General features: G+C 53.4%; 1 protein-coding gene across 1 annotated transcript in view; it reads left to right on the forward strand.

The window, feature by feature from the left end:
* The first annotated feature begins 4,538 nt into the window (after positions 1–4,538).
* DTNB (dystrobrevin beta) overlaps positions 4,539–27,196 on the forward strand; it is a 121,293-nt gene continuing 98,635 nt past the window's right edge. The window contains exons 1-6 of the mRNA XM_039568619.1: positions 4,539–4,621; positions 5,124–5,202; positions 15,778–15,845; positions 17,082–17,162; positions 19,238–19,451; positions 22,912–22,997. Coding sequence (XP_039424553.1) covers positions 15,779–15,845; positions 17,082–17,162; positions 19,238–19,451; positions 22,912–22,997 — 448 coding nt within the window. The 5' untranslated portion in view covers positions 4,539–4,621; positions 5,124–5,202; position 15,778. The remainder of the gene's footprint in view (positions 4,622–5,123; positions 5,203–15,777; positions 15,846–17,081; positions 17,163–19,237; positions 19,452–22,911; positions 22,998–27,196) is intronic.

A 27,196-nucleotide genomic window follows, 5' to 3' on the forward strand; every position in this document is an offset into this window, starting at 1 on the left:
ACTTCGATTGGGCTTGAGGGTCTGTACAGCAAAATCGAGGTGACACCATTTGAAAATGTATTTTTACACAAATAATATAGAAAAAAAATCATATTTTACATAAGAATTTTAAGTATTTGAAATATGTGTATATATATACTGTATGTACTTCGTATATGTTTTATTTTACATTTTCAATGTATTAAAAAGTATTTGAGCTGGTTGGATCTGAGATGTAATAGTGTTTAAAAACACAAAACCAAGGGAAAGGAGCCTGGGGGGAGAGCGGGTGGGAGCTCTGCAGGGAAGCACAAGCCCAGAGCAAAGGGCTTGGGGAAGGTTTTAGCAGTTTGAGAGCCTTCAGACACTTCCCAGTCCTGTGTCCTGCCTGTGTTGCCGTAAATGGTTCTGTTTTCCTCGTGACCACCTGGAGTGATCCACGTGGGAAGACCAGGAGCCGGGATGGATCCTCCCCACAACGATGGCCCTGCACAGCCAAAGCTGCTGCAGCCCTGCTCGGCCAAACCCAGCCCAGAGCAACCGGGTTTGCTCCAGCCCTGGAATGGGAGTAAATGGGGGGGTTCTCCACAGAATCATTTAGGTTGGAAAAGACCTCCAAGCTCATGGAATCCAACCTTTGACTGACGCCAGCCTGCGGGAGCCTCTCGTGGTGCTTACAGGGGATTCAGACACCAAACCTCCATCAGTGATTTCAGGGGAACTCCAGCAAAGCTGGGGATTTCTTCACTGCAGGGCTTTTGGTGAAAATCTCCCTGCAGAGGTCAATGCATCTTGGCAGCTGTCAGAATTGAATTCCCATTGGGAGCGGGGTCCCACCAGGGCACTGAGAGCAGGCTGAGGGGTCTGACCAGACGCAGCTCCATGTGCTGCAAATCCCAGCTCCTCCTGGAGCTCTTCCTTGGGCCCAGCAGCCAATCCCCCAGCACTGGGGGTGCCAATCTGGGGAGCAGGAGGAGACCCCTGGAGCGCCTGGCCCCAGGCTGCACCCAGCCAGGGAACACAGTCCCTGCTGAGGGAGGGTGGGGGCAGATTGGAGCCCAGAGGTGGCTGCACCAGCCCCATGCCCTGCTCTGTGAGGCCCTTGTTGGCTCAGGTGAATCTCAAATGACATTTATTCCATTTAATCCAGTGAGTGTTCCGGGATCCTGTCTGTAACCCAGAGCTGGGTGCAGCGGTTCTGCCCCTGGGATGTGCAGGGGAGGAAATGAGGTGGGAAAAGGAGCAGTGTGAACATATCAGGGTCAAAGGTACAAAAATGACCCCTGGAAAGGTGTGGAACTGGTACTTCTGTCCTTGATTGTTGTTGGGATGTCCTGCAAAGACAAACCGTGGCACCCAGCTGTCAGAGCTGCGCTGGGCAGGATGGGGACTTGAACCACCCCTGCACTGAGAGGAGAATGCAGGGGCTGGGCAGGGCTGTCCCTCCTGTGCCTCGGCTCCGTGTCCAGAGGGATCCTGCCTTCATCCCAGACCTCCTCATCCCAGCTGCCTGCCCCACCTGCAAAGCCACCTCACACCTGAGAGGGAATGACAGCCTTGAGAGTTGGTTCCTATTTAAGGTACATGGGTGAGATAAAATATAAAATGGCGAAGTGTTGGAGCTGCTGCACTTCCGAACAAACCTCCCGTATTCCCCTGGTACTGCTGCCCCTCCCAGCCCTCCCCTCCCAGTGCAAAACTCAACTGAACTGGTCTCCTTTGCCTTTCAGTTCTGACTTCTCTGATGGTGCATTGCGGATTTTATAGTGGAAAAGGTGGGCTGAGAGCTTTTTACCTTTGGAGGGCTCTGGGCTCCTCCAGGCGTGATCCCAGGGATGTGATCCCCCGGGCAGTGAACGTGCTGCAGCTACCACAGCTTCCTGCGGGCCTGCTTCCCAGTGGATGGGATTCACCTGTCCTGATGGGATGGGTGCTACCTTGAGCCTCATGGACACAGGTTTTAATCTGGTGTCCAGAGGTGTCCCAAGGATGAGCTCACAAACCGACTCCGTAGCACTTCCAGACCACCTTATACAATGTATAAAATTCCACCTTAGCATCTGGCACAGAGGGGGATCCGAGGGCTGCTCCCAACAGCCCATTCCCAACCTGGCACTGGAATACCCGTGCCCTCAGGACATGGCACCAGACAGAATCCTTCCCCGTGGCTCATGTCCTACCGCGGATTCTGTTCCTCCCACAGCGCCGTCTCTGGAAATGAACGTGCGATCCCGTGGTTCCTCAGCACACGGACAGACACGCGTGTGTTTCACCGTCATGGTCCATCTTCTGCTCTCTGAAACCATTTGGGCCTCGACTCCTGCCGATGGGGGTTTTCAGGGATTTCCTTTTGCTTTCCCCCAACAGCGAACTGCACTTCCCTGGCTTTACAAGCCGTGGGCGGCATCTGTTAAATTTTCTTTTGGCACATTTTAAGGGGACAACTTTGGTTTACTACTCAGCCTTAATAAAATCTGCAGTCCCCTCACTTCTTGGGGTCCCAAGACACTTCAGGAACATGGAACTGTATCAAGTGATAGGAACTTGATTTCCCTTAAATGGAGGGATTCAGGGAAACAGGTGTGTAACCAACTCCCCTGATTTCTGACAGGAAAACTCCGAATGCACTTAACAACTCGGTAAAATCAGCAGCACTGAGGAATGTGCAAGAGCTGGGATTTCTTTTCCCTGAATACATTAAAAGTATCAACAATTCTGTATTTTAAGTATGGAAGGGGTTGGAGGCCTGCCAGTGGGAATAATCCACCCCAGCCCTCAGGTGGCATCTTGGTGGCATCACTAGACTTTAATTTCTTCTCCTTTTTAATCACTGTGAGTAATTAATGGCTCTATCTCGTTGTTCAGTAAGTAAAACCCTTTTTTTTTTCTAGCCAGGCAGAATTCCCCTGGGACCCTTGGGAAGAAGGAGGATGGGCACAGCCCACAGAGGAGAGGGAAGCCTGAACTCGCAGTGTCAGAGGCATAAAGAAATAACTAAAGCCATGGCACCATCTGGTGTTTTTCCAGGTTCCAGCACGTCTCCCTATAGCCCACGGCAGACGGCTTTTCCAAATGCTGCTTTGGCTGCTGCTGGGTTTAGGATGTAATGCAGCCAGCTGGAATCACCCTTCCCACCACCCCTCCCTAATTCGGTTCCACTGCCACCCGTGGGGTTGGCTCCGGAATTCCGGGACAAACCGAGCACCGTCATTGGCGCAGACAGCTCGGGATGAGCATCGCCACAGCACCAGCTACAACGTCTCAGCAGCACTTTCCCCTCTCGTTTTCCTATTTCTTGACAAACATCTCCCTCCCACTAGTGCAAACCGTGAATGGTCCCTCCTCTCCACGCTCGGTGTAGGAATTCTCCTCCCTTCCTGCGGGCACAGGCAACGTCTGCAGGAGGAACTGTGGCATTTCCACAGGGAGCAGAAGAGCCGGGAACAGATGCCCGCCGTGCCGGATGCTCCTCAGGAGTCGCTGACGGAGCGGGCGCTGCCGGCACTGTTGGTGCTGCCGGCGGCTGCTGGCGAGGCGGGCTGTGACATCCCCAGAGGCCATGGAACGCTGTTCTCCACGACGGAGCCGGTGTCATTCGAAACACCGGCTGTGCTGTGGCAGGGGAGCTGTGGCACACGGCAGAAGCTGTGAGCAGGCTGCCCCGGGAACAGGGGACACGTCCTTCGGGGGCACAGGTCCTTACGAGCCAAAGCTGCCCTCACAACCCATAGAAACATAGATCCATGGAATGGTTTGGGTGGGAAGGGACCTCACACTCACCCAGTGCCACCCCTGCCATGGGCAGGGACACCTCCCACTGTCCCAGGCTGCTCCCAGCCCCAATGTCCAGCCTGGCCTTGGGCACTGCCAGGGATCCAGGGGCAGCCCCAGCTGCTCTGGGCACCCTGGGCCAGGGCCTGCCCACCCTCCCAGGGAACAATTCCTTCCCAATATCCCATCCAGCCCTGCCCTCTGGCACTGGGAAGCCATTCTACCTTGTCTTGTCCTTCCAGGTCTTGTCCCCAGTCCCTCTCCAACTCTCTTGGAGCCTCTTTAGACACTGGAAGGGGCTCTAAGGTCTCCCCGGACCCTTCTCTTCTCCAGCCTGAACATTCCCAGCTCTCCCAGCCAGGCTCCAGCCCTCGGAGCTGAGGGGATGGAGATGAGCAATGGCTGTGGCTGGATGCTGACGGCACGGCAGTCGCTCACAGCTGTGAGGGGTGGCCATGACTGACGGAGTACCAAGGCTGCCCCTGCCAACACCGCGACCCGCCTCGCTCCCCTCAGGCGGCCCCAGCCCCTCAGGGCGGGCCGGGGGCGGGGCGCCCCCTCGGCGGCTCGCGCTGCGCCTGCGCGGTCCCGCCGCGCCCCGGGGTGAGCGCCGCGCGGCGCGCGCGCGCTGTGGCGGAGGCGGGAGCGCGCCAGGCGGCGCTGGCCACCGATTGGCTGGCGCGCGCGAGCGGGCGGGCCCGGGCGGGCGCGGATTGGCGGGGGGCCGCGCGCCCCCGGCGGAGGCGGGTCCTGATTGGCCGGGGCGCCGCGCGGCGGCGGCCGGGACCGTTGGAGCGCGGCTGAGGCGGCTGAGGCGGCCCGGCCGCCCCTGGAGCCGCCGGCAGCCCCGGGAGCCCCGGCACCGGCGCAGGTGGGAGCGGCGGGGCCGCCGGGCCCGGCGCGGGGGAGCGCCCAGCGGGGGCCGGGGGTCACTGGGCTGTGGGTGGGGGCCGCTGGTTTGGCCGTGCCCCGGTGTTCCCTCCGGCCGCAGAACAGCTGCTGGCAGGGACTCGGGATGTGCAGGTTCCATTGCTTTGGAATTAACGGGAGATCCGGAACGTGTAGACTCCATTGCTTTGGACCCGGAATGTGCAGTCTCCACTGCTTTAGAATTAACGGGACACCCGGAATGTTGAGGCTCCATTGCTTTGGAATTAACGGGACACCCGGAATGTGCAGGCTCCACTGCTTTAGCATTAACGGGACACCAGGAATGTTCAGGCTCCATTGCTTTGGAGTTAACGGGAGCCGCAACCAGGGGAAAACCAGCACCGTATTGCAGCTGTGTAACAAGGCAGTGTGATTTTTCTGTGGAAAACCGCTGCTTTCTTGGAGAAAAAAAACCTCACTTGGTATTTTTCCCACCTTTTTAGCTGGTCATTTAAATGTTTGAAGAAGGAACTGAGCCCAGGAAAGCCAAGTTGCCCTGAGAGACTTCTCAGTGTGATTCAGGTAATGAGATCTGTTGGGATTGACAGTGGTATTGACCTTAAAAACTTGTGGTTCGTATGTTCAGTTGCCTGTTTCTTACAGTCACATAACCAGTACTGACATTTTTCATTATAACAAACTTGTGTCGTGGATCAGTGACTTCTGCATTTTCTGTTGCATGTTGGATATGTAAAAATATTCCTCTGTGAGATGTGAGTTTAAAATTCCTCCAGAATGATGTTTGTTGTGCAGCACATCTCAGCTGCGGAAGGTGAATCATGGAATTATGGAATGCTTTGGGTGGGAAAGAATTTTAACCAACATTTAATTCCACTCCTCCTGCCATGGGAAGGACACCTCCCACTGTCCCAGGCTGCTCCCAGCCCCAGTGTCCAGCCTGGCCTTGGGCACTGCCAGGGATCCAGGGGCAGCCCCAGCTGCTCTGGGCACCCTGTGCCAGGGCCTGCCCACCCTCCCAGGGACAAATTTCTCCCTTGCATCTGAGCTACTGCCATGGAGACCCAGCAGAGCCTCAGTGGGATGCAGAGGCCTGGCACAGTGCTGTCTCCTTCCAGAGGGGTTTGCTGAGCCACAGGGATGGTTTGGAAGTTGGTTCTGTGCTGCTTGAAAACTCGGGTGTGACAGAATCCGAGTCACTGGAGGGTGGTCAGGAGTTGTGTGTTGCTGCCCCTGAGAGTGCTCTGCACTTTGTTTTCCTGCTCTGGTCCCTCAAGTTCTGACCCTGTCACTGATGGCACAGGGTGCCCAGAGCAGCTGGGGCTGCCCCTGGACCCCTGGCAGTGCCCAAGGCCAGGCTGGACATTGGGGCTGGGAGCAGCCTGGGACAGTGGGAGGTGTCCCTGCCCATGGCAGGGGTGGCACTGGATGGGCTCTGAGGTCCCTTCCCACCCAAACCTTTGATCATTCTCTGCTCTGCTGCAGCTGCCCAGTGACAAACCATTCCACGTGCCTGAGCCACTGGTTCAAAAGGTCCCAAGTTTCAGTTCCAGGTTTCCTTAGACCCTTAAACCCCTCCTGTGCTTCCATGTGGGCAGGATGCTGCTCCAGAGGTGTCTGCCTTTTCCTTGGCCATATTATCCTGTTGAATCCTCTTTGAGTTTCTGCTTGTTCCCCTGATCATACACAGGATTCTTGTCTTGTTCTGTGGCTGTTTGGTACATCCCAGATCTGCTGCTGGGGTCTTGATCAGTCCCAAGGGAGCAGCTCCCTGCTCCCGCAGAATTGGTTCCTGACAGTTCCAGAATCCCGTGTTTAAGGGGACACATCCAGGATCTCATGTAAGCTCCATGGGACACCCCTTATTGGTCCCTGCAGTTTCTGTGGTGGTGAATGCAGCAGCCCTGCCAGTATTGTCCCAACCTCCCTGGGTTTGGAGCAGGCTGGGGGTTTTTGGAACAGCAAATGGCTTTATTCGTTGTCTGTGTTGCAGCTGATTCAGCCAAGCCTCTGGTTTATCCCAGGACCCAGCTGTTCCAACAGCAGTACGTGTTTTAGGGAGTGCTGGAGGGTAGAGGGGATTTAGGAAGGAACCATAATGCAAGGAAAAGGGCTTTTGCAGCAACAGAAAAGCATCACTTTTCCACCAGTTCAATTACATCCCACGCAGCACAGGTGACGTGGGAGTGAGGACTTCCAGTCCTCTGCAGCCCTGGGTGGATGTTATCAGCTGTGCAATCCTTTAAGCCCTGGGTGGATGGTATCAGTTCCATGTTGTGGAAGCTGTGAGAGTTTTTGAAGAGGGAAGGAACCAGTCGGGAAGTTTAAAGCAAGGCCTTGGGGCTGGGTTGGTGCATGAGCCACTGTGAGCTCCACACTCAGCCTGCCTGCGTGGGCTGCTCTGGGGGAGTGTTAGAGAGCCTAAAGAGGGATTCAGATAAGGTGATTCAGGTGATAAGGATTTGAAGTCATAGTATTTTTATTAAGTTAATTGCTTTCGTGCAAGGGACACAAAACCATGATTTTGTTGTCTCTGGTTTAGTGTTTAAACAGATTTCTACTGATAAACTGTGCCTAAATTTAAATAGTTTAATGGGCCTTTCCCAGTCCTGTGGGCTTTAAGGACTGAAGTATTTTAACTTCTCAGCTGTGATTAAGTAATACAGATTTATTTAAAAACTTATGTAATGAAGACTTTTAGGCAGCCTAGATCTGGAAGAAACAGTAGGAGACCTTAAAATTCCACAGCAGATAGCACATTATATTTGGCCAGGTGTTTCTGTGGAAACAAATGGAATTATGACAGCAGGTGCCAATTCATCACTAAATTGTAAAAGAGCTGTATGTCTAAAGGATGTGTTGTACTTACAGAACACTTAAAATCATAGTAACTCTTGAGGAGGTACTGACTGACTGCAAGGTGAGGTATTTTTCAGTCTCTGTCAGTGCAACTTTTAACTTTAATTAGGTCAAAGGTTGGACTCGGTGGTCTTGGGTGACCAAGAGCCTCAGTGATTCTGTGATTTAAGAGGTGGGGGAGCAAAGGGCTGTCCTGGCATAAAGCAAACAGGGACAGAGCTGAGGTCCTAACTTAGGTTTTTTGGGTTTTTTTTTTAATTTATTTTTTAGAACAGAAAGTGACAAAACTGAGGGATAAAATCTCTTAGTTTTACCGAAGGCAATGGCAAGTGTCATCAGTTAAACTTTTACTTTCTGGCTTATTTTGTTCTTATAGAAAGAAAACACTTTGTGACCACAGCTGGTGGGACCTTTGGAGTGTGGAATCACAGGTGATGAGGAATCGCCTCAGCAGGGATCTCCTGGATGAGGGCACTGAGTGTTCCCTCAGTGAGTTCCTGGGCTTACTGTGAGGTGTTCTTTGTTTATTTTTTAATAGAACGATGCCACCCAAGGCAATCCCGGGGCAGGAGGGAGGCACTGCGGAGTAGCTTGGGTGCAGCCAGGCTTTTGAAGAAGGTGTTTTGTGTGTCTGGCAGCTCAGACAGAATTAAAGTTATCAGGCCTGTGTGGGTGTTCAGTTCCCACTGCCTGGGGCAGTGGCAGAGAGACTTTTAAATGCAGATTAATGGCAGTTCCTGGTTCTGTACTCCTGTACCCTTTCAATAATATCTAACACTTCACAAACCTAGAATTATTTTAGTTCAGCCTTGTGAAGCTGGTGAGGAAGATTTCACATTGTAAGTTAATGTAGGAGCTGAAGTTAATGAATTAAGGCTGGGCAAGCTGTTTCATCCTGAATTCCGTTGTGATGGGGAAAGCAGTTCATGTTTCCAGGTGTTTCTCCGTGCCCTGACTGGAATTTCCCTCCTCCCCAGGTGTGCAGGGAGCTCCGTGTGAGGCGGGAGCTCTGCTGGGGCTGCCTTGGCTCCTCTCAGTGCTGCCAGGTGTGTGGCACCTGCTCGTGCTCCATCTCCCTGTCTGGCCTAATGGGGAAAAGGGCAAGAACACAGCTCAGAACAGTTCCTAGTAATGAATGTTCCAGTTGCTGAGGCAGTTCCAGAGTTCTCTCCTGTGCCCTGGAAGCAGTGCTGGGACCTGCAGGGTCAGATGGAGAGGGAAGGCTTTGCCAGCTTCACTGTGAAGCACAGAGTGCTCAGAAATCCTCTCCACTGGTACAAAAATGAGTCTTCCCTTCCTGACAGGGAGGGGTAAGCTCTTCATTAGGCTATTTCCAACTTCTTACTGCTTGAAAATCCTTCTGTAATGTTTCATTGATCTTATCCAACAGGAGCACTGCTTCATTTTAAGGAAACAATTTCAGCCGCTGGATTTGCTCTTGTTCACAGGCTCGTGGTAAATCCCTTATACAGACATTAACTTCAGCCTCCAGACCAACAGGCAGGTTGTAAAAACCCATTTCTACTCCTCAGGCTTTGGGGACAATAAAGGAAAATGAGAGTTTGGCTCTCTGGTTACTCCAGAAGAGCATTTGAGTGTTGTGGGCAGTGAGTGTGCTGCCTGCTCTGCACTCTGGCTGTGTTTGCTGGAGAACAGACCTGACTGTGCCAGAATCTGTGCTGAGACACTCAGTGCTGTCCTTCAGAGCCTGCACAGCTTGTGGGCCCAGGCTGGATGATTCCCTGGGGACTGAAAATGGATATAGGGAGCTGTGAACTTAAAATAACACCTTGGGAACTGGGCTGGAACCTCCAGTGCCACTGTTGTCCTCATCATTCTTAGCCTGACCTGTAAGTTCCTCAGGGCTGGGGCTTCTCTCTGTTCTGGGCACTCAGCTGGCACTCACAGATGTGAAGTGACAGAAACTCAGATGGTTTGGAACTCTCCTGGATTTGAATTTGTTCTGTTTTGTCTGGAGGGAACCTGGAGCTTGTTTTCAAAACAGTCTTAAAAATTTTGGAAAGCTTTCAAAGAAACCTCTGATTAAATATTGTTACTTGTTCCATCTTTGTTTAACTCGAATCCAGTACAGTCGTTATCAGTTTCTGACCAGGTGGGGTTGTTGGGCTCACCCTGGGGCTTAGGCCAGGGCGTTTCCATGGAATCACAGAATCATTTCAGTTGTAAAAGTCCTCTAAGTCCAAGCTGTGCCCACCTTGTCCCCAGCCCAGAGCACTGAGTGCCAGGTCCAGGAATTCCTGGGACACCTCCAGGGATGGGGACTCCAAACCTTCCTGAGCAGCCCCTGCCGAGGCCTGACCACCCTTTCCATGGGGAATTCCTCCTGATGTCCTGTCAGGGACTTGTGCAGAGCCACAAGGTCCCCCCGGAGCCTCCTTTGCTCCAGCCTGAGCCCCTTTCCCAGCTCCCTCAGCCGCTCCTGCTGCTCCAGCCCCTTCCCAGCTCCGTTCCCTGCCCTGGACACGCTCCAGCCCCTCAGGGTCTCTCCTGTCAGGAGGGGCCCAGAGCTGCCCCCAGCACTGGAGGTGCCCCAGCAGTGTCAGCACAGGGGATGGGCACTGCCCTGGCCCTGCTGCCCAGCCCAGAGCTGGCACAGCCCAGGGGCCAGTGGCCTCTTGTCCCCCTGGGCACCCCTGGGCTGTGTCCAGCCGCTGGCACAGCACCCCCAGGGCCTTTCCTCCCTGGGCAGCTTTCCAGCCCCTCTGCCCCAGCCTGGAGTGCTCCAGGGGTTGGTGTGACCCCGGTGCAGGACCCAGCACTTGGCCTTGTTGAGCCTCGCCCCACTGGCCCAGCCCATGATCCAGCCTGTCCTGATCCCTCTGCAGAGCTTCCTGCCTCCAGCAGATCCACATCCCACCCCAGTGGGGCTGTCCGTGAGCTGGCTGAGGGTGCTGCCCTCGATCCCCGTGCCCAGATCATCCGTGAAGGTGCTGAGCAGGACTGCCCCAGCCCTGAGCCCACTGGTGCCCATTCCCAGCTGGATGTGCTCCATCCCAGCTCCCCTGGTTTATCCCAGCCAGGAGTGTCCCTGTCCATGCAGTGATTTTCCACTCCAGTAACTGGAGGCACTGAGGCCTCTCTGGGGCTGTGCTGCCACATGCCGTGTCCTGCATGAACAAACCAGATGGCTTCTTGTGCCTTGGAAAAACCTTACAGTTCCAGCAGCAATGGCAAAACATACAGGAGGGAAAGCTTTTATGTTTCAATAGCTTTTTTCCCCTGTAACTACTGGATTGCCTGTTTATTTTCAGTGAAGTTTCCTGCCTTATATGGGCAGGTTTTTGCAGAATCTTCCAGAGCAGCTTTGGATCCACTGGATTTATGGAGGAAAATAAGGAACCATTGACTTGTTTAGAATTTCACTGCAGAGTTGTAATCACTGGGAAGTTACAGTCCATTTCCTGGCTCTTAGCCAAGTGGGTTTTTCCTTATGCCCTCCTAGGCTGGAGTCAGTTTTGGTTTGTAAAGATCTTGCACAATCATCTGAGTCCAGGACACGTGAAAACATCAGTGAGAGATCCAAACCTTTGGGTTCTGGGGAAGCTGCAGCTGGAAGGTGCATGTTGGCTCCCAGAGATGCTCCTGTACTTGCTGGAGTTGCAGAAATAATATTTTAGAGTATTTCTCACACTTTTGTGCACAGTTACTTTTGCTTCAGTTACTTATCCTATAAATGATGGGGACAGATTTTAAAATGTTAAATTTAAATTAGAAGAATTGTCAGAAGTGGTTAAAATGTGCTTTAATAGATGTTGCCAGCCTACTTGAATAAGTACGAAGGGTTTATCTTTTCTCTTCCAGGGGTTAGATGTGTCCCCCTGAAATCACTTCTAGATCACTCCTCTTCCCAGGAAAAGGCACAGGGGCACAGAGGAGTATTTTTGATGAATTATGTTTGACTGCTGAGGAAAGGGATTCGGAATATGAACCAGGAGAGGATGGAGAACAAAGAAATGAGTAAGAGCATCAGATATTTTGGATAGACAGAGGGAGAGGAGGGAATTAAATCAGTCACTGTGGGGTCCTTGTTCAAATTAGGAAAGAAAAGGAAAAATACTTCATATTTTTATTGAAATCTGAGATGAACAAATATAAGCACCTTTATATCATAGGTAAATTTCATTCTGTACTTCGACAAAACGTTTATGACAGTTCAGAAATTATTTTAAATTATTTCAATCAAATATCAGTTGAAGCCAGGTGAGTTCAGAAGCCCAAAGCAGATGGACACCAGTAACGTTTTCTGCCAGCACAGGTATGCCCTCAGTTTTTATTCAGCATCTTCATGCCAGTTATGTTATATATCAAAGTTACATTTCTAAGAGTGAATGAAGTGACGAGGGAGGAAAGCTTTTCCTGAAGCACCAGGAACAGCTGTTCCTTCTAATCAGAAAAATGGCAGAGAGTCACTGAACCTCCTTCCCTGTGCTGAGCACAGCTCAGATGAGCCCGTGCCCCAAACTGGTTTTCTGATTTATTTTCATTACAAGTTATTTCTGACCATAAATAGGTATGGACGCAGTTTTATCCTCATGCAGCAACTGCAGTTTAATCAGTGACATCAAATATTATTTCTGCTAATGACATGCATCACTGAGAAATCTGAACCAAGTCAGATTTAATAATTGGTAAATGAACTTTTCTTTCTCTGTTCCTGCCTTTGGCTGATGAGGCTCAGTGCAAAGCAATGTCTGGGAATGGTTATCAAACCCTAAAGGTCAGAACCTCCTTTGGAGTGTTTCTTAAAGGTGGAAATACAGAATAAAACAAAATTAAACCGAACAAATGTCTGGCGAATGAAGGGATTTCCTGAGCACAGCGCTGTGCCTTGGGAGCGGGGCTGTAGCTGCTGCAGGAGGGGAGGGGCTGCGCTGGATCCCTCCCCTGCAGGAGGGGAGGAGGAGCTGTCCTTAGGCCGTTACCTACAGCTGATGAGCTCCAAGAAGAGCGAAACCTGCTAAGCAAGGTCCTGTAGTATTGGCCTAAAGCCGGGAGCGCCCGCAGGGAGCGAGGCAGGGCACGGCCAGGAGGGCCCTCAGTGGGTACCAGGGGTGCAAATCACACCTGCCTGAGCTGGGGGTGGATGGGACAGAGCTCTGACAGGGAGAGAGAGCCCTGGCACACCGGAGTGGGAGAGAAACAGGGAGAGAAAAAAGGTGTCAAACAAGAGAAATAAGAAGAATGTGTGAGTTTATTAAAGATATTTTAGATGGTGGCTGAGTGTAGAATTTTCCGCGTTAATTGGTGTGGGATTTATAAATCAGCTTTTCTATTGACTCTGTCAGAGGGTGCTCCTGAGGCCGTGCAAGCGTTGTACCTTTAAAAGGGGGAGAAGGTGAAAGGATGAGGGGAAATGATACCAATTTGGAAGTTTCCATCAAACATACTCAGCTGCAGTTTTCTAAGGTACTGCATAGTTTCCTGATTTTAGTTGAACATTGCTTTTCAATAAGGATTTCCAAATAACTGGACTTCCTATCCCTGGCAGTGCCCAAGGCCAGGCTGGACACTGGGGCTGGGAGCAGCCTGGGACAGTGGGAGGTGTCCCTGCCCATGGCAGGGGTGGCACTGGATGGGCTCTGAGGTCCCTCCAACACAAACAATCCTGGGATTCTATATTTGAGTGGTTTTCCCTATATGTGCCCATGGAATGTGAGCAGCCACCTCAGGAATTCTTGGCTGCCACATCATTCCAGCCCGTGTTGTGTTTCCTCTGCTCACAGGTTGTGCTACAACTTTTTAAAAAACAAGGCACAGCAAGCAAACAAACAAAACCCACGCAAAAAATCCCCACCAAAACCCAAACCCAGCCTTCCCACCCCCTTCAAAGAGCCCAACCCAACAAACCAAACCAGCTCAGGCCAAGCTGCTGCTTCCCTTCCCTGTTTTGGGAGCTGAGCATTGTAATTTGCATCCCAAACATAGTTGCAGTTCTTGTGGGTTTGGTTCATTCCTGTTTTGAGCTTGAGAAAGACTTCCCATCTTCTTTCTTCCCAGCCTCATCGCCGAGGGATCCCTCTGTATCTCATGGGTCAGGGATTAAAAACAGGTTTGTCAATTACTCTGATAGATCCTAATTTCCACCGCTTTCTAAATATCTGGCAGTGATGTGGGAGTTGGGCTCTGCTCCCAGGGAACAGGGACAGGATGAGAAGAAATGGCCTCAAGCTGTGCCAGGGCAGGCTCAGGGTGGACATCAGGAGGAATTTCCCCATGGAAAGGGAGCTCAGGCCTTGGCAGGGGCTGCCCAGGGAGGTTTGGAGTGCCCATCCCTGGAGGTGTCCCAGGAAGGGCTGGAGGTGGCACTCAGAGCTCTGGGCTGGGGACAAGGTGGGGATGGGACACAGGTTGGACTTGATGGGCTGCGAGGGCTTTTCCAGCCTCGGGGATCCTGGGATCATGGAGAGAGCAGATCCCTCATCCAGGTCTCATTTCAAGGCAACTTGAAAGATCTGAGTCACTCCTTGTAGAGGGCACAGAGGGTGACACTTAACTCCTCTGAAGTGGTGATTGTGTCTGTCTTGGTCACTCTGACCTCTTTATCCAGGAATTCTGTATGGCAGCGTTGGGTGCTGTGTCCGGGCACTGGGAATGACCTCTGGAACTCCCAGCCTGGCACGTGCAGGTACCTCTCTGTGCCAGGCTGCCCAGAGCAGCTGGGGCTGCCCCTGGATCCCTGGCAGTGCCCAAGGCCAGGCTGGACATTGGGGCTGGGAGCAGCCTGGCACAGTGGGAGGTGTCCCTGCCATGGCAGGGGTGGCACTGGGTGGGCTCTGAGGTCCCTTCCCACCCAAACCAGTCTGGGATTCCATGAATGAGGAATCCCTAGGGAAAGAGGTGGAAGCCATGGCACTGTTGGGTGCTTTGTGGAAAATGAGATGGGATTGGAAGCTCATGTGCCCAAAACCCCCAGTTTTACACATCATAAAAAATGCCATTGAGGCTTTTTCCTGAAAAAAAAAATAAAATAAAGGCACAGCAGTGCATTGGTTCTGAGTCAGTGGTTTTCTAAAGTAGGAAGAACCAAGGAAGTACGATGTCTTTTCAGGTCAGAGCCCACGTGCTTGTTTTCCTTTTGGAAAGGGAAGAGGCTTTGGGGGGTTCCAGGCTGTGGGGGTTGCAGCAGGAAATGGGGAGCCCTGCCGAGGGCCCGCTCCTCAGGGACGTGTGCCAGTGCCAAGGCACGACTTGGTGTTCCTGCTGGCATTTGAGGCTGCTGCAGCCTGGGCTGAGGAGGCTGAGCCAGCTGCCTCCCGTAGATTTGGATGGAACTGTAGAAGAATTGTTTGGGATTTTTGTCTTTTTTTTGGGTTTAGACACATAAAACCTGTATTTAATGGTTTTTAAACCGTAAGTTGGTGAATTTGGTAACCAAAGAATAATGTAGTAATTAATTGAATTATAAATTAAATTTTACACTGATGCTGAATCAACTTGCGTTTTTTTGCTGCAGTGAGCTGAAATTTGGCATCTTTTAGAACTATATAATGAAATAAGCCCTGAGAGCTGCTGAATTGTCCCTCTGCCCCTTACCTTGGGGTACAAGCTCCTCCCTGGTGCTCTCACTCCTCTAATCAGTTTTCCTAGGAATCTGTTTTCCTCTGTCACCAAACTGTTTTTATTTCCAACTTAATTAGTTCTACGTTCTTTACTTCCCTGACAAATCCCATATGACCTCAGGAGCTGGGGTTCAAAGTTAAATTAATTTTAGCAGGTTTTGTTTAAAGCCAACACTCCCCCACACCCCAAACCCAACATCCCCACAGATCCTGGGAGGTCTTTTCCAACGTAAAGGATTCTGTGATCCTGTGGGGAAGAGGGGTCGTTGACCTCTGCCAGCCAGGGAGAGGAATGGGATGGGCTTGTTCCTGCTGAACCCCAAAGGCTCTAACAGGTGACATCTCGGCTGCTCCTGGAGAGGCCTGGCTTTTGCAAACAAAATCCCTTGGAACACAAAGGAATTCTTCATGGGATGTTTTTCTACATCTATTAACGCAGCTCTGAGCTTTTCAATGTAAAGCAATTGAAGTGTTCAGAATTAATGTTTCCTGTGCTGTGCCCTGCCTTGGAAGGTGTGAACCAGCCTGAGGTGTGTGTGCTGTGGAGTGGGACAGTGGCAAGAGGGCTCTGTCTGTGACTTCCCCATCACCAAGCAGAGTCAGACTGTTTCCAGCCAGGGGTAGAATCCTGTTGTTCACAGCAAGTTGCTCTTGTAACAGGAATTCTAACACAAACAGCGTTTGCCATTTTTGTCTCCAGAATGATTGAGGAGAGTGGGAAGAGGAGGAGGACCATGGCAGAGAAGAGGCAGCTGTTCATGGAAATGAGTAAGTAGGAAATCTGAAGGCATAATGTCATTTCTTCTCCACTGTGACAGCTGCACCAGATCATTCCCATCCTGTCCCACAGCCCCCTGCAGGGAAAAGCATCCGGGGTGCTCCTGGGGGCTGCTCAGGAGGAGAATGCCTGAGGTGAGTCACAACTGCCTGGGAAGGTCATTCATCTCTAGGTTTTGGGAGGCTCCCTTCTTAGAGATGTTCACATCTCTCATCTGTGACAATGCCTAAAGTTTGTGGACAGCTATTAAAACAAATAATGACAACAGACAGAGCACCTTTGGCCTTAAAAAAGATAAAAAATGGCCCTGCAGTGCTGGTGTGACTCGAGGAATGCTTTGGGGGTTGATGTGTTGTTGCAGAGTGTTGTCCTCTGGAAAAGAAGTGTTAAGAACTTGTGTTTGCATGGCATCACCTCATCCTGCTGTCCTGCAAGTACTCAGGGCTGAAGGGAATTCCTGGACTAGGCCAGCGTGTCCTTAATTCCAGTTATAGACTGAGGGAGCTCGGACTTAGAACTACATATTTATACTGGTTTGTTTCCAGAGTAGCATTATTATGGAATCATGGAGTGGTTTGGGTGGGAAGGGACCTTAAATCCCACCCAGTGCCACCCCCTGCCATGGGCAGGGACACCTCCCACTGTCCCAGGTTGCTCCAAGCCCCCAATGTCCAGCCTGGCCTTGGGCACTGCAGGGATCCAGGGGCAGCCCCAGCTGCTCTGGGCACCCTGTGCCAGGGCCTGCCCACCCTCCCAGGGAACAATTCCTCCCCAATATCCCATCCAGCCCTGCCCTCTGGCAGTGGGAAGGCATTCCCTGTGTCCTGTCCCTCCGTGCCTTGTCCCCAGTCCCTCTCCATCTTTCCTGTCAGCTCCTCCAGGCACTGGAAGGCTGCAATTAAATCTCCCTGGAGCCTTCTCTTGTCTGGGCTGAGCAATCCTGATTCTCTCAGCCTTTCCTCCCAGCAGAGCTGCTCCATCCCTCTGATCCCCTTGTGCCTCCTCTGGGCTCTCTGCAGCAGCTCCACGTCCTTGTGCTGCTGGCCCCAGGGCTGGGGCAGCTCTGCAGGTGGGCTCCCACCTGAGCACAGGGGCAGAATCCCCCCAAGTGTGGGGATGTGTGTGAGGAGACCCTCGTGCCTTTCTCCAAGTCCTCCTCTCAGGAGCATCAGATGAACTGGCTGTTGCAGAGGGAGGCAAACCCCCAAACCTCTGGTTTGTTGCAGGAGCCCAGAACTTCGACGTGATCCGGCTCTCCACGTACAGAACCGCCTGCAAGCTGCGCTTCGTGCAGAAGAGATGCAACCGTGAGTGTGCCCAGCTCCGTCCTCACACCCTGCTCTGCATGGCTGCTGCAGGCACTGCAGCCAGCCCCTCTGGGGGGCAGTGAGAGGGAGCATTGGTCAGCCACTGCCAGCTGTCACTCACACAGAGGTTTAATATATAATTAAATACGTAATTAGAAAGAGGCAGCGATCCTTGCCAGATACTCTGTAATGCCTTCACGTTTACTCTTTAATGTCCAGAAAATGTGAAGTCCAAGGGCAGCTGTGGTGTTTCGTTGCCCTCAGTGCTGGATGCAGATGGTCTCAAGCTGTGTGAGGGGCTGTTTCCTCCCGGGGAACCCCAGAGCACCCACAGTGAGCACAGGGACAGTCCCTGCCTGGAGCTGTCTGTGTGGGGACACGTGTGGCATTGGTGACCATGGAGAGCTCTGTCAGTTCAAACCTCGCTGGGCACTGAAGTTCTCTCCTTCCCTGCCGTGGGCTCTGACCTTGGACAGCTCCCAAGGCAGAGCTGAATCCCAGGTGAGCAGGAGCACTTTGTGCTCTGCCCGTGCTGAGCTGGACACAGCAAAGAGCCCAGCAGGATAAAGTGTGGGAGGAGATCCCTGATCCCAGGGCACAGGAACTGCTGGGTGGGCTGAGGAGGAGGCCAGCAGAAGGGCTGAGGAGGAGGAGGAGGAGGAGGCCAGCAGAAGGGCTGAGGAGGAGGAGGAGGAGGCCAGCAGAAGGGCTGAGGAGGAGGAGGAGGAGGCCAGCAGAAGGGCTGGCCAGCAGAAGGGTCCCAGGAGGACACGTGTCCCTGCTGTGTCGCTGGGCTGTGGTGGCCATACCCCGGGTCCCTGTGCTGGTGGATGGCTCAGTCCTGGGAGCAGCATTAGGTCCTGGCTGTAGTTCCAGGTTCAGGATTAAAACTCTGTGTTAGCAGCAGAGAGCAGAAAGGAGCTCTGGTTACAGAGCTCTGCACGGGGCCTGGTTCACTGATGCCCCACACGAGCCCTGGGCAGCCTTTGCCACCCCGGGACTGGGGATGGGGCTGGGCAGCTCTGGGCTCTCTTGGGCCACAGGCTGCTCCAGGGGGGTGGGGACAGCCTGGCTTTGGTCCTTGTGGGGGTTTCATGTGAGAAATACAAAACAAGTTCAATGTAGGAAAGGCACAAGGTCACACTGACTGCAGACCCTTCCAGAGATCCAGGAGTGAAGTTCACAGTGTCCCTTCTCTGGCTGCTGGATCGTGCTCAGTTTGGTGGCTGCTGATCCTCAGATGTCTTCTCCACTCCCCTGCAAACCTTAAAGCTTGGAAACATTTTGAAATAGTGTTTGATGTGGTTCTGCAGATCACTTACTGTGGTTTGGGAAGGGTTTTCTCCACGTTGTTAACGCTCCTTAGAGACAGCAGGGAAATGTAGGGAAACGCTTTGGAGCCCTAGACCTGTGTTTATAAAACATCATACTCTGGGTTTGGGAACTGGATCGACTGGAAACACTGAGAGTTTAACTTGAACATCAAGTTCCTCCTTCAATACCCTGCGAGTCAGCATGAGGGTGTTCAAAGTTACTGTAAACAGCTGGTAGTGGATTTGGAGTATCATCAGATCCCAGAGGGGTTGGGTGGGAAGGGACCTTAAAGCCCACCCAGTGCCACCCCTGCCACGGGCAGGGACACCTCCCACTGTGCCAGGCTGCTCCCAGCCCCAGTGTCCAGCCGGGCCTTGGGCACTGCCAGGGATCCAGGGGCAGCCCCAGCTGCTCTGGGCACCCTGGGCCAGGGCCTGCCCACCCTCCCAGGGAGGAATTCTGGCTGATGGCTTTCAGTGCCTCACTCTGCTAAAGCACTGCGTGCTCAGGGGGAGGGCTCTGCTCCTGCAGGAACTGTTTCTGACACAGTCCCAGGTGTTGAAGGGTGGACTAAAAGCCACCTGGGGGATCTGGGCACTGCTCTGTCCCTTTACCAGCTGTGAGAATGAACTCAGTCTCTCACCTTGTGCACAGCCGCTGTTCGTGCCAAAGGAGAGGCAGCACTGCTCACAGGCAGTGCCATCTCAGTGGGCTTGCATGCCTTGCAGAACACAGTTCATTCTTTCTCCCTTTGTTTCCAGTTCACCTCGTTGATATCTGGAATATGATTGAAGCCTTCCGAGACAACGGCCTTAACACTTTGGATCATAACACGGAGATCAACGTGTCCCGCCTGGAAACAATCATTTCATCCATCTACTACCAGCTGAACAAGCGCCTTCCTTCTACTCACCAGATCAGTGTGGAGCAGTCCATCAGCCTCCTCCTCAACTTCATGATAGCAGCGTATGACAGGCTAGTACTGCCTCCTGTGTCCTTGCCCTGGCCGCTGTCTGGGTGGGATGAGTGTGGCCGGGGCTCCGAGTGCTGCTGGAGCTGGGGGTGCTGGAGCTGGGGGCACACACACCACACAGCCCCCCCGTGGGCCTGCAGCAGTGCTGGCTATCAAACCTGCTGTCTGACGGGAGCTGGAGCCTCCTGGGGCTGCTGGTGGCCACCTGCAAACAGAGACTAGACAACAGTAAGGGAATAAAGGCAGGTATTTACTTGAAGGGCCTTCAAAGGTACCCCCGGGGAGCCAGAGGCTACACCCAAGATGGGCCCTGGGTCACGAGTTCTTCACACTTTTATAAGTTTGGTCCATTTGCATATCAATCAGGGTTAATTCTCCAATTATAACTTCTGTTCATGGTGTAATCCCTCCAAGTTTGCCCCCCTTCAGAGGCTTTTCGTTCACACATTTTTGGGCCTGGTGTCCTTGAGGTGGAAACCTAGAGAGGTTTGCTATGTCTTACCAGCATGAGAGAACAGCAGCTGACAGGCCACAAGGAATTTCAGAGTTACACAGTAGGCAGTGCAGGGTTTGAAAAACACAAAAGTTAAAGCCTGAGGCATCAGTGTGAGCCCTGTTCCGAGCTGGGCCTGGGGTGAAACTGTGCTGGGACCTCCTGGGGGCTTAGCAGTGGTTGAAAGGTGAATGTGTTTTGTTGAACCTTGCTCAAAAGGACCCCTTTTGAACTCAGCCATGTCTGGATGCTTGGTTTGCAGCCCCCTCTAACGTGCTGTGACCCCATAGAGCTGATTCTCATTTCCTGGCTGGAAGCAGCTGTGTTTTTTGCTCAGGGATCTGTCCAGGCATCTCCTCGTGTCCACTTTTAGGAGTTTCTCTCACAGCCTCTTTCTGCAGGGTCTGCTGTGCTTGGCTTTTCTTACTTTTGGTCTTGCCTGTCTCCAAATCAGCATTTTTTCAGTGGGATCTGACTTCTGCTTCTGCCCCACAGAGGGGATTTACCCAGGGCAGTCCCCAGCACCGAGTGTGCCAGATGTTGTTCTGTTTGTGATGTCCAGACTTTGATCCTCTCCCAATGTGGCACCTTCTTATTGCCACCAAACAGGAGCTGGGTGTGTCCCTCAGAAAGTCCAGACTGGAGGACAAATAAAACCAGCACAAAGCTCAGAGCAGGTTCTGTGCCAGGGGAGTTTCCTTCCAGTTCAGTCCTGGTTTGGTGTTAGTTGAGACAAGCTGTAAGGCTTGGCTGAGGGTTTGGTTATTCTCAGACAGCTCACACTGAAAAATGCAGGATTTAAACCCAGGAATGGTCATGTCTGGGGGAGCTGCCTCAGAAAAATGGAGGCTTTATTTAGAGGTAGATTTTTGTCCCCCGCTTTCCCCCCAGCCCTGCAAGCTCTGCCTTGTCTGGACCCCCAGCAGCACCTGGATCCCAGCACAGTCCAGCAGCTTCTCTGTGCCTCCTGCTGCCTGGCACCGGCACTGAGGGAGGAGCTGGGGTGTGGGAGAGCCAGAGCAGAGGCAGGGCTGAGGCTCCCTCTCCAGGAGCTCGGCAGCACGGCAGGCAGGGGTTTGTTAAAAATGCACATCCGTGCTGGAATTGCATCCCTGGGCCGGCTCTGTGCTGCTGGAATTGCATCCCGGGGGTGCTGGGATGCCCAGAGCTACAGAGTTCTCACAGAGGGTGCTGCTGGCACTGTCAGAGCCTTTAACATTCCCGGAGACAGGTACAGTCCCAGAATCCTGGAATGGTTTGGGTGGGAAGGGACTGTAACAATTGTCCAGTGCCACCCCTGCCCTGGGCAGGGACACCTCTCACTGTCCCAGGCTGCTCCCAGCCCCAGTGTCCAGCCTGGCCTTGGGCACTGCCAGAGATCCAGGGGCAGCCCCAGCTGCTCTGGGCAATGCCTACAGCTCAGCACGCTCTGCTGCCTGTCCTGGGAATTCACCTGACAGGAGGAATTCGGGGTCTGGCACAGCTGGAGTGCTGCAGTGGGCTCGGGGAGGGCCAGCAGAGGAGGGGGAGCTGCCCTGGAGCTCTGTCTGGGCTGGGTGAGGAGCTGGCTGGAGTTGGGGTGGGGATCAGTGGCCGATCCACGTGGACACCCGTGCTGTGGGAGCTGCTGCAGAACCCAGGCTGGGAGGATGTTGAGGATGAGGAAGGAGCCTCAGGAGGCCTGATTTAAACCAGTCCCCAGTCCTGCTTTCAGTCCTGGCTGTTCTTACAGGAGATTCAAGGTCATATGGAAGGTTCTGCCTTTTTTCCTTCTGATGGGAATTCAGATGGAATGGCACTGGCACAAAGGGTTGGGCAAGTTCCTCAGAAACTGCTCCTCTGGCAGGCTGCAGGGAGGAGTTTGGGGTGATTCACAAAAACAGCATCAGTGGGGGGCAGGGCCAGTGCCTGGGGGCACCAGAGAGACCTTTCCAAGCACAGGTTGTATCCTGGGAGGAGACACTGATGGCTTTGGGCAGTGGTTCTTCTGGGAACTAATTCAAAGCTGAACCTTCCTGTGGTATCAAATGAATCTCTATTAAAGAGTAAAAGGGGAGGGGGCTGAGACTGTGACTTAGGGAGGGTGGAATTCCCAAGGGAGGTTTGCCCTGGGCTGATCTCCCAGCAGGGGAGGGGGAATTCTGCCCCTGTGCCCCTGTGCCCAGGTGGGACCCCACCTGCAGAGCTGCCCCAGCCCTGGGGCCAGCAGCACAAGGACGTGGAGCTGCTGGCAGAGAGCCCAGAGGAGGCCCCGGAGCTGCTCCAGGGCTGGAGCCCCTCTGCTCTGGAGCCAGGCTGGGAGAGCCTGGAGAAGAGAAGGATCCAGGGAGAGCTCAGAGCCCCTTGCAGGGCCTAAAGGGGCTCCAGGAGAGCTGGAGAGGGACTGGGGACAAGGGCTGGAGGGACAGGACACAGGGAATGGCTTCCCAGTGCCAGAGGGCAGGGCTGGATGGGATATTGGGAAGGAATTGTTCCCTGGGAGGGTGGGCAGGCCCTGGCACAGGGTGCCCAGAGCAGCTGGGGCTGCCCCTGGATCCCTGGCAGTGCCAAGGCCAGGCTGGACATTGGGGCTGGGAGCAGCCTGGGACAGTGGGAGGTGTCCCTGCCCATGGCAGGGGTGGCACTGGATGGGCTCTGAGGTCCCTTCCCACCCAAACCATTCTGGGTCCTGTCCCTCCAGGCCCTTGTCCAAAGTCTCTCTCCAGCTCTCTCAGAGACTCCCTTCAGGAGAATTCTGCTTTTCCAGATCTCCCCACACTCACCCTGTGCTTCCCCCATCGTTGTATTTCTGTGCCAGTACAAACTTCCTGTCCAGCACATTTAGCTCCAGTTACTCGCAGTGACAGTAGTTAATGAAGGTGTTTATGGTTATGGTTATTCCCATCATTTCTGCTTCCCTCCCCAGGCGTTTGGGGTGGTTGTGCTTGCCATTCCCTGTGGGAATTGCTCACGTGTGCTTTTCCCCACAGCGAGGGCCACGGGAAGCTGACGGTGTTCTCGGTGAAAGCCATGCTGGCCACCATGTGCGGGGGGAAGATCCTGGACAAGCTCAGATGTGAGTACTCCCACGAATCCGAGCATTTATGGAATGTTTCCTTCCCTGTGTTTGTTGTGTTGAGTTCTGGAAGCTTTTTTTTTTTTTGCTGATTTACACTGACCTGGAGCTGTGCTGGGAATCCCAGAATTCCAGAGTCAGTGAGGCTGGAAAAGCCCTCCCAGCCCATCCAGTCCAAGCTGTGCCCAATCCCCACCTTGTCCCCAGCCCAGAGCACTGAGTGCCATGTCCAGGCCTTCCTGGGACACCTCCAGGGATGGGGACTCCACATTTTTTTTCCATGTTCCAGCTCCTGGTGATCCCAAGCCCATTTCTTTAGTTTTAAGCTCTTGGGCATTTCTTTAAATGGAAAACTTGAGGGCTGATTTTCCAAGATAAATGTCACAGTTGTCACCATTTCCCTCCTTTGAGGGTGTTGGAGGCTCCTGTGAATCTTCTGCTTCCCTGAGGCTCTCTGCACCTTCTCACTCTGTAATTCCAGCTTCTGACGTCAAATCCTGGAATAGTTTGGGTTGGAAAGGACCTTAAAGCCCATCCAGTGCCACCCCTGCCATGGGCAGGGACACCTCCCACTGTCCCAGGCTGCCCCAAGCCCTGTCCCTTCCCCTGAGCCCTGCTGACTCCGGGGCACAGTTCCTTTCCCCTCTGAGCAGGTTCCCAGCTGCTCTGGGCTGGTGGAACTGACCCATGATCCAAACCCCAAATCCTGCTGGACAAAGGACATGGAGCAGGATTCCTCAGCCTGCAGAGAAAACTGGTGGTGAAAGAGTGTTCTGCAAAATCCTGAGCGAGGTGGGGACTAGCAAACAGCTGCTCCTTCCCCTTCCAGCTGCTCCTTCCCCTTCCAGGGCAGGGACCCAAGGCAGCAACTGCAGTGAGCAGTGACAGATGGAGAAGCAGAGACCAATTCTGCCTTGACCTTCCCAGAGGATGTGTGGGGTATCAAACAGCCCCAGCCCTCGGCTGCTCCTGGAGCCACTTCCACTGCAGGCAGGGCCATCAAAGGCTGCCGAGTGCCCGGGGATCTCAGGGAGGAGGAACACGCCGGGAATGTGCCTGCCCGAGCCATCTGCTCTTGGGAGGAACGGGCTTCTGATCTCCCTGCCTCAGCTGGTCCCTGACTCTTGATTTCTTCTGAGCTTTGTGACTGTGCTGCTTTGGTTTTCCCCTTCCTTTCCCCCTTGTCTCCCTGATTACTGACCCCCTTCACCCCCAAAATCTCCTTGTCCAGAGGGATCGCATCCCAGCTGCCCTTCCCGGAGCAGGCTGGGGCACGAGGCTCTCTGGAAGCCCTGGGGGTTGTATTTTTAGCGTTTCCTCATCCCGTGATCAGCCATGTCAATGATGCCAGCTCGGTCTCTGCCCTTGCTGGGGACAGGACGATGGCCCAGGAGTGTCCCCGTGTCCGATGGCACACACGGACTGGGAGAGCCTCAGCGGGGCCCTTCCCTGGCTCTGCAATGGCTGGTTTCCTGGGATGTGCTCTCCTCACAGAGCAGCTCCTTGGGGTGCTGTGCAAGGCAGGATCAGGGCATCCCGGGATCCCCGAGGCTGGAAAAGCCCTCCTGGCCCATCCAGTCCAAGCTGTGCCCAAATCCCCACCTTGTCCCCAGCCCAGAGCACTGAGTGCCACCTCCAGGGACGGGGACTCCAAACCTCCAAGGCCTGAGCACCCTTTCCAAGCAGAAATTCCTGCTGATGTCCACCCTGAGCCTGCCCTGGCCCAGCCTGAGGCTGTTCCTCTCATCCTGTCACCATTGCCCTTTGAAAGGATACAATCACATCCTGGTTTTATCATTTCCATTTTCACTGCTCATCCCCCATGTGGAAGTTTCCCCCTTTGACAATAAACTGACTTTTTCAGCAGCAAGGCAGATGTTGGTGGGCTTTGGAGGGGTTTTTAGTTTACCCCTGGCACAGCCTGGTCTGTTCCCTCTCATTTTCAGTTGATTTCCATACCTTTAATTTCTCTCTCTTTAGGGTCACTGGACTCCTGCTGCCTGCTCAGCTCAGGTGAACGTCCTGAGCACACCCAGGGGGATTTCAGTCCATTTTGGATACAATTGTGCTGTGTCCTACCCACCCCACCTTGCCAGGGTCATTGCAGGCCTTCAGCTCTTGTGCAGGGGCCACTTCTGGAGAGATCCTGCTCCAGAATGGATTTGGATTCTGGAAGTTTGGCTCTCTAATTTTAGTTGTTCCTCTTGTTCATTTTGTGAGCATTTTCATCCAGACTTTTTTTCCACATTCAGTTTGCAGGTTAAATCTAATTTTTCTGGCTGGCTTATTTTTCTAAAATACAGAAATACAACATTTTCCCCCATTTTTTTAGTTTTCCCCCCCATTTCTCCTAGTACATTCTATTTTATAACATTGTTCAAGAGACCTGCAGTTCAAGCTGCTCTGTTCAGTCAGTGAGACAAATTCCAGGTAGCTTTATTCCTCTTGACTTAGGCATTGTAGGCTTCTTCCTGAGCTCGTTCTTTCAGGAGATTGGGATAATTTCTCCAGTTACTAGAAATGTGCCTTTCTGAAAGTGGTGTTTTTTATGAAGCTGGTTTTGATCACTGAAATGAAGGTTATTTTCCAGCATGAAAAAAAAAAGCCAGCATGAGCTTTTTGATGTTTAATTACTGCTGATGCCCAAAATAACAGCAGAGAGGGTTCAGTGCTCCTGAGGAGATCTGTCACATCTTGGGAAATTCTAGGTCTTGTTAACATTGCTGAAATCTTCCTTTAGAGAGTGCCCTGGCTCTGGGAGTGCCTCAGAGGCCCGGCTGGCCGTTTGAGAGATGTTTTCCCAGGAGATTTTGGATCCCAGGGCACTTCTGTTTCCTGGGACATCATTCTCTTGTCATGCTCTCTGCATCCCTGCTGCTGGGATTTGCCTTGGCTGGGGCAGGGGGAGCTGAGCTCTGTGGGGAGGGGACCAGGGACTCCCGAGGCTCGGGAGGCTTTGTCCATCCAGAGAGAGGAGCAAGGACAGGGAGTGGGGCAGCTGCAGCCCTGCTCTCCTCTCCTTCTGTCCTTGCAAACACCAGGGAGCATCTGCTCAGCCCCTTTTGCTTTCAGGAGCACATTTGTCCCCCCAGAGCTCCTTACAAACTGTAACTCCTCTCATCACAAACGTTCTCAGAATCCCAGAATGGATTGGGCTGGAAGGAACCTTAAAGCCCACCCAGTGCCACCCCTGCCATGGGCAGGGACACCTCCCACTGTCCCAGGCTGCTCCAAGCCCCAATGTCCAGCCTGGCCTTGGGCACTGCCAGGGATCCAGGGGCAGCCCCAGCTGCTCTGGGCACCCTGTGCCAGGGCCTGCCCACCCTGCCAGGGAACAATTCCTTCCCAATCGTTCAAATCTAAAATGGGATCTGATTCACCTTCCCACTTGCCCACCTGTGCTGTACCTGGGGATGGCGTCGGTGCCCTCAGCTTCTGATGGCTCCTGGCAAAGCTGGGAAGGGGCTGGAGCAGCAGGAGCGGCTGAGGGAGCTGGGAAAGGGGCTCAGGCTGGAGCAAAGGAGGCTCCGGGGGGACCTTGTGGCTCTGCACAAGTCCCTGACAGGAGGGGGCAGCCGGGGGGGGTCGGGCTCTGCTGGCAGGGAACAGGGACAGGAGGAGAGGGAACGGCCTCAGGCTGGGCCAGGGCAGGCTCAGGGTGGACAGCAGCAGGAATTTCCCCATGGAAAGGGTGCTCAGGCCTTGGCAGGGGCTGCCCAGGGAGGTTTGGAGTGCCCATCCCTGGAGGTGTCCCAGGAAGGGCTGGAGGTGGCACTCAGAGCTCTGGGCTGGGGACAAGGTGGGGATTGGGCACAGCTGGAACTCGATGGGCTGGGAGGGCTTTTCCAGCCTCAGGGATCCTGGGATGTTGTCCTCCTGCCATCCCCCATGCCCTCAGTGTGCACCACGTTTCCCTGAGGCTCTGCCAGCTCTGGCTCTGTCACTGTTACCTCTGCATTTCGTTCTTGGAGCCTGCTCTGAGGCGTTTCTGTAGCTCCAGGTTCAAGATGTGTTCCCGTGGAATTTTCCTGCTTCTGCTCCCTCGCTGTCCCAGTTTGTGCACTGGCAGGAGCTTTCCTCTAGTCTGGGGGGGATGGGATGGAGGAAACAGGGACACTGACGGCACGTGGGGACACTTGCACTGATAAAGCCGATCTTGCCAGCAGCGATCAGAAACCAGAGCTGATCAGAATAAGGCA

The sequence above is a fragment of the Corvus cornix genome, chromosome 3, assembly GCF_000738735.6.
Source record: "Corvus cornix cornix isolate S_Up_H32 chromosome 3, ASM73873v5, whole genome shotgun sequence".
Classification (NCBI taxonomy): Eukaryota; Metazoa; Chordata; class Aves; order Passeriformes; family Corvidae; genus Corvus; species Corvus cornix.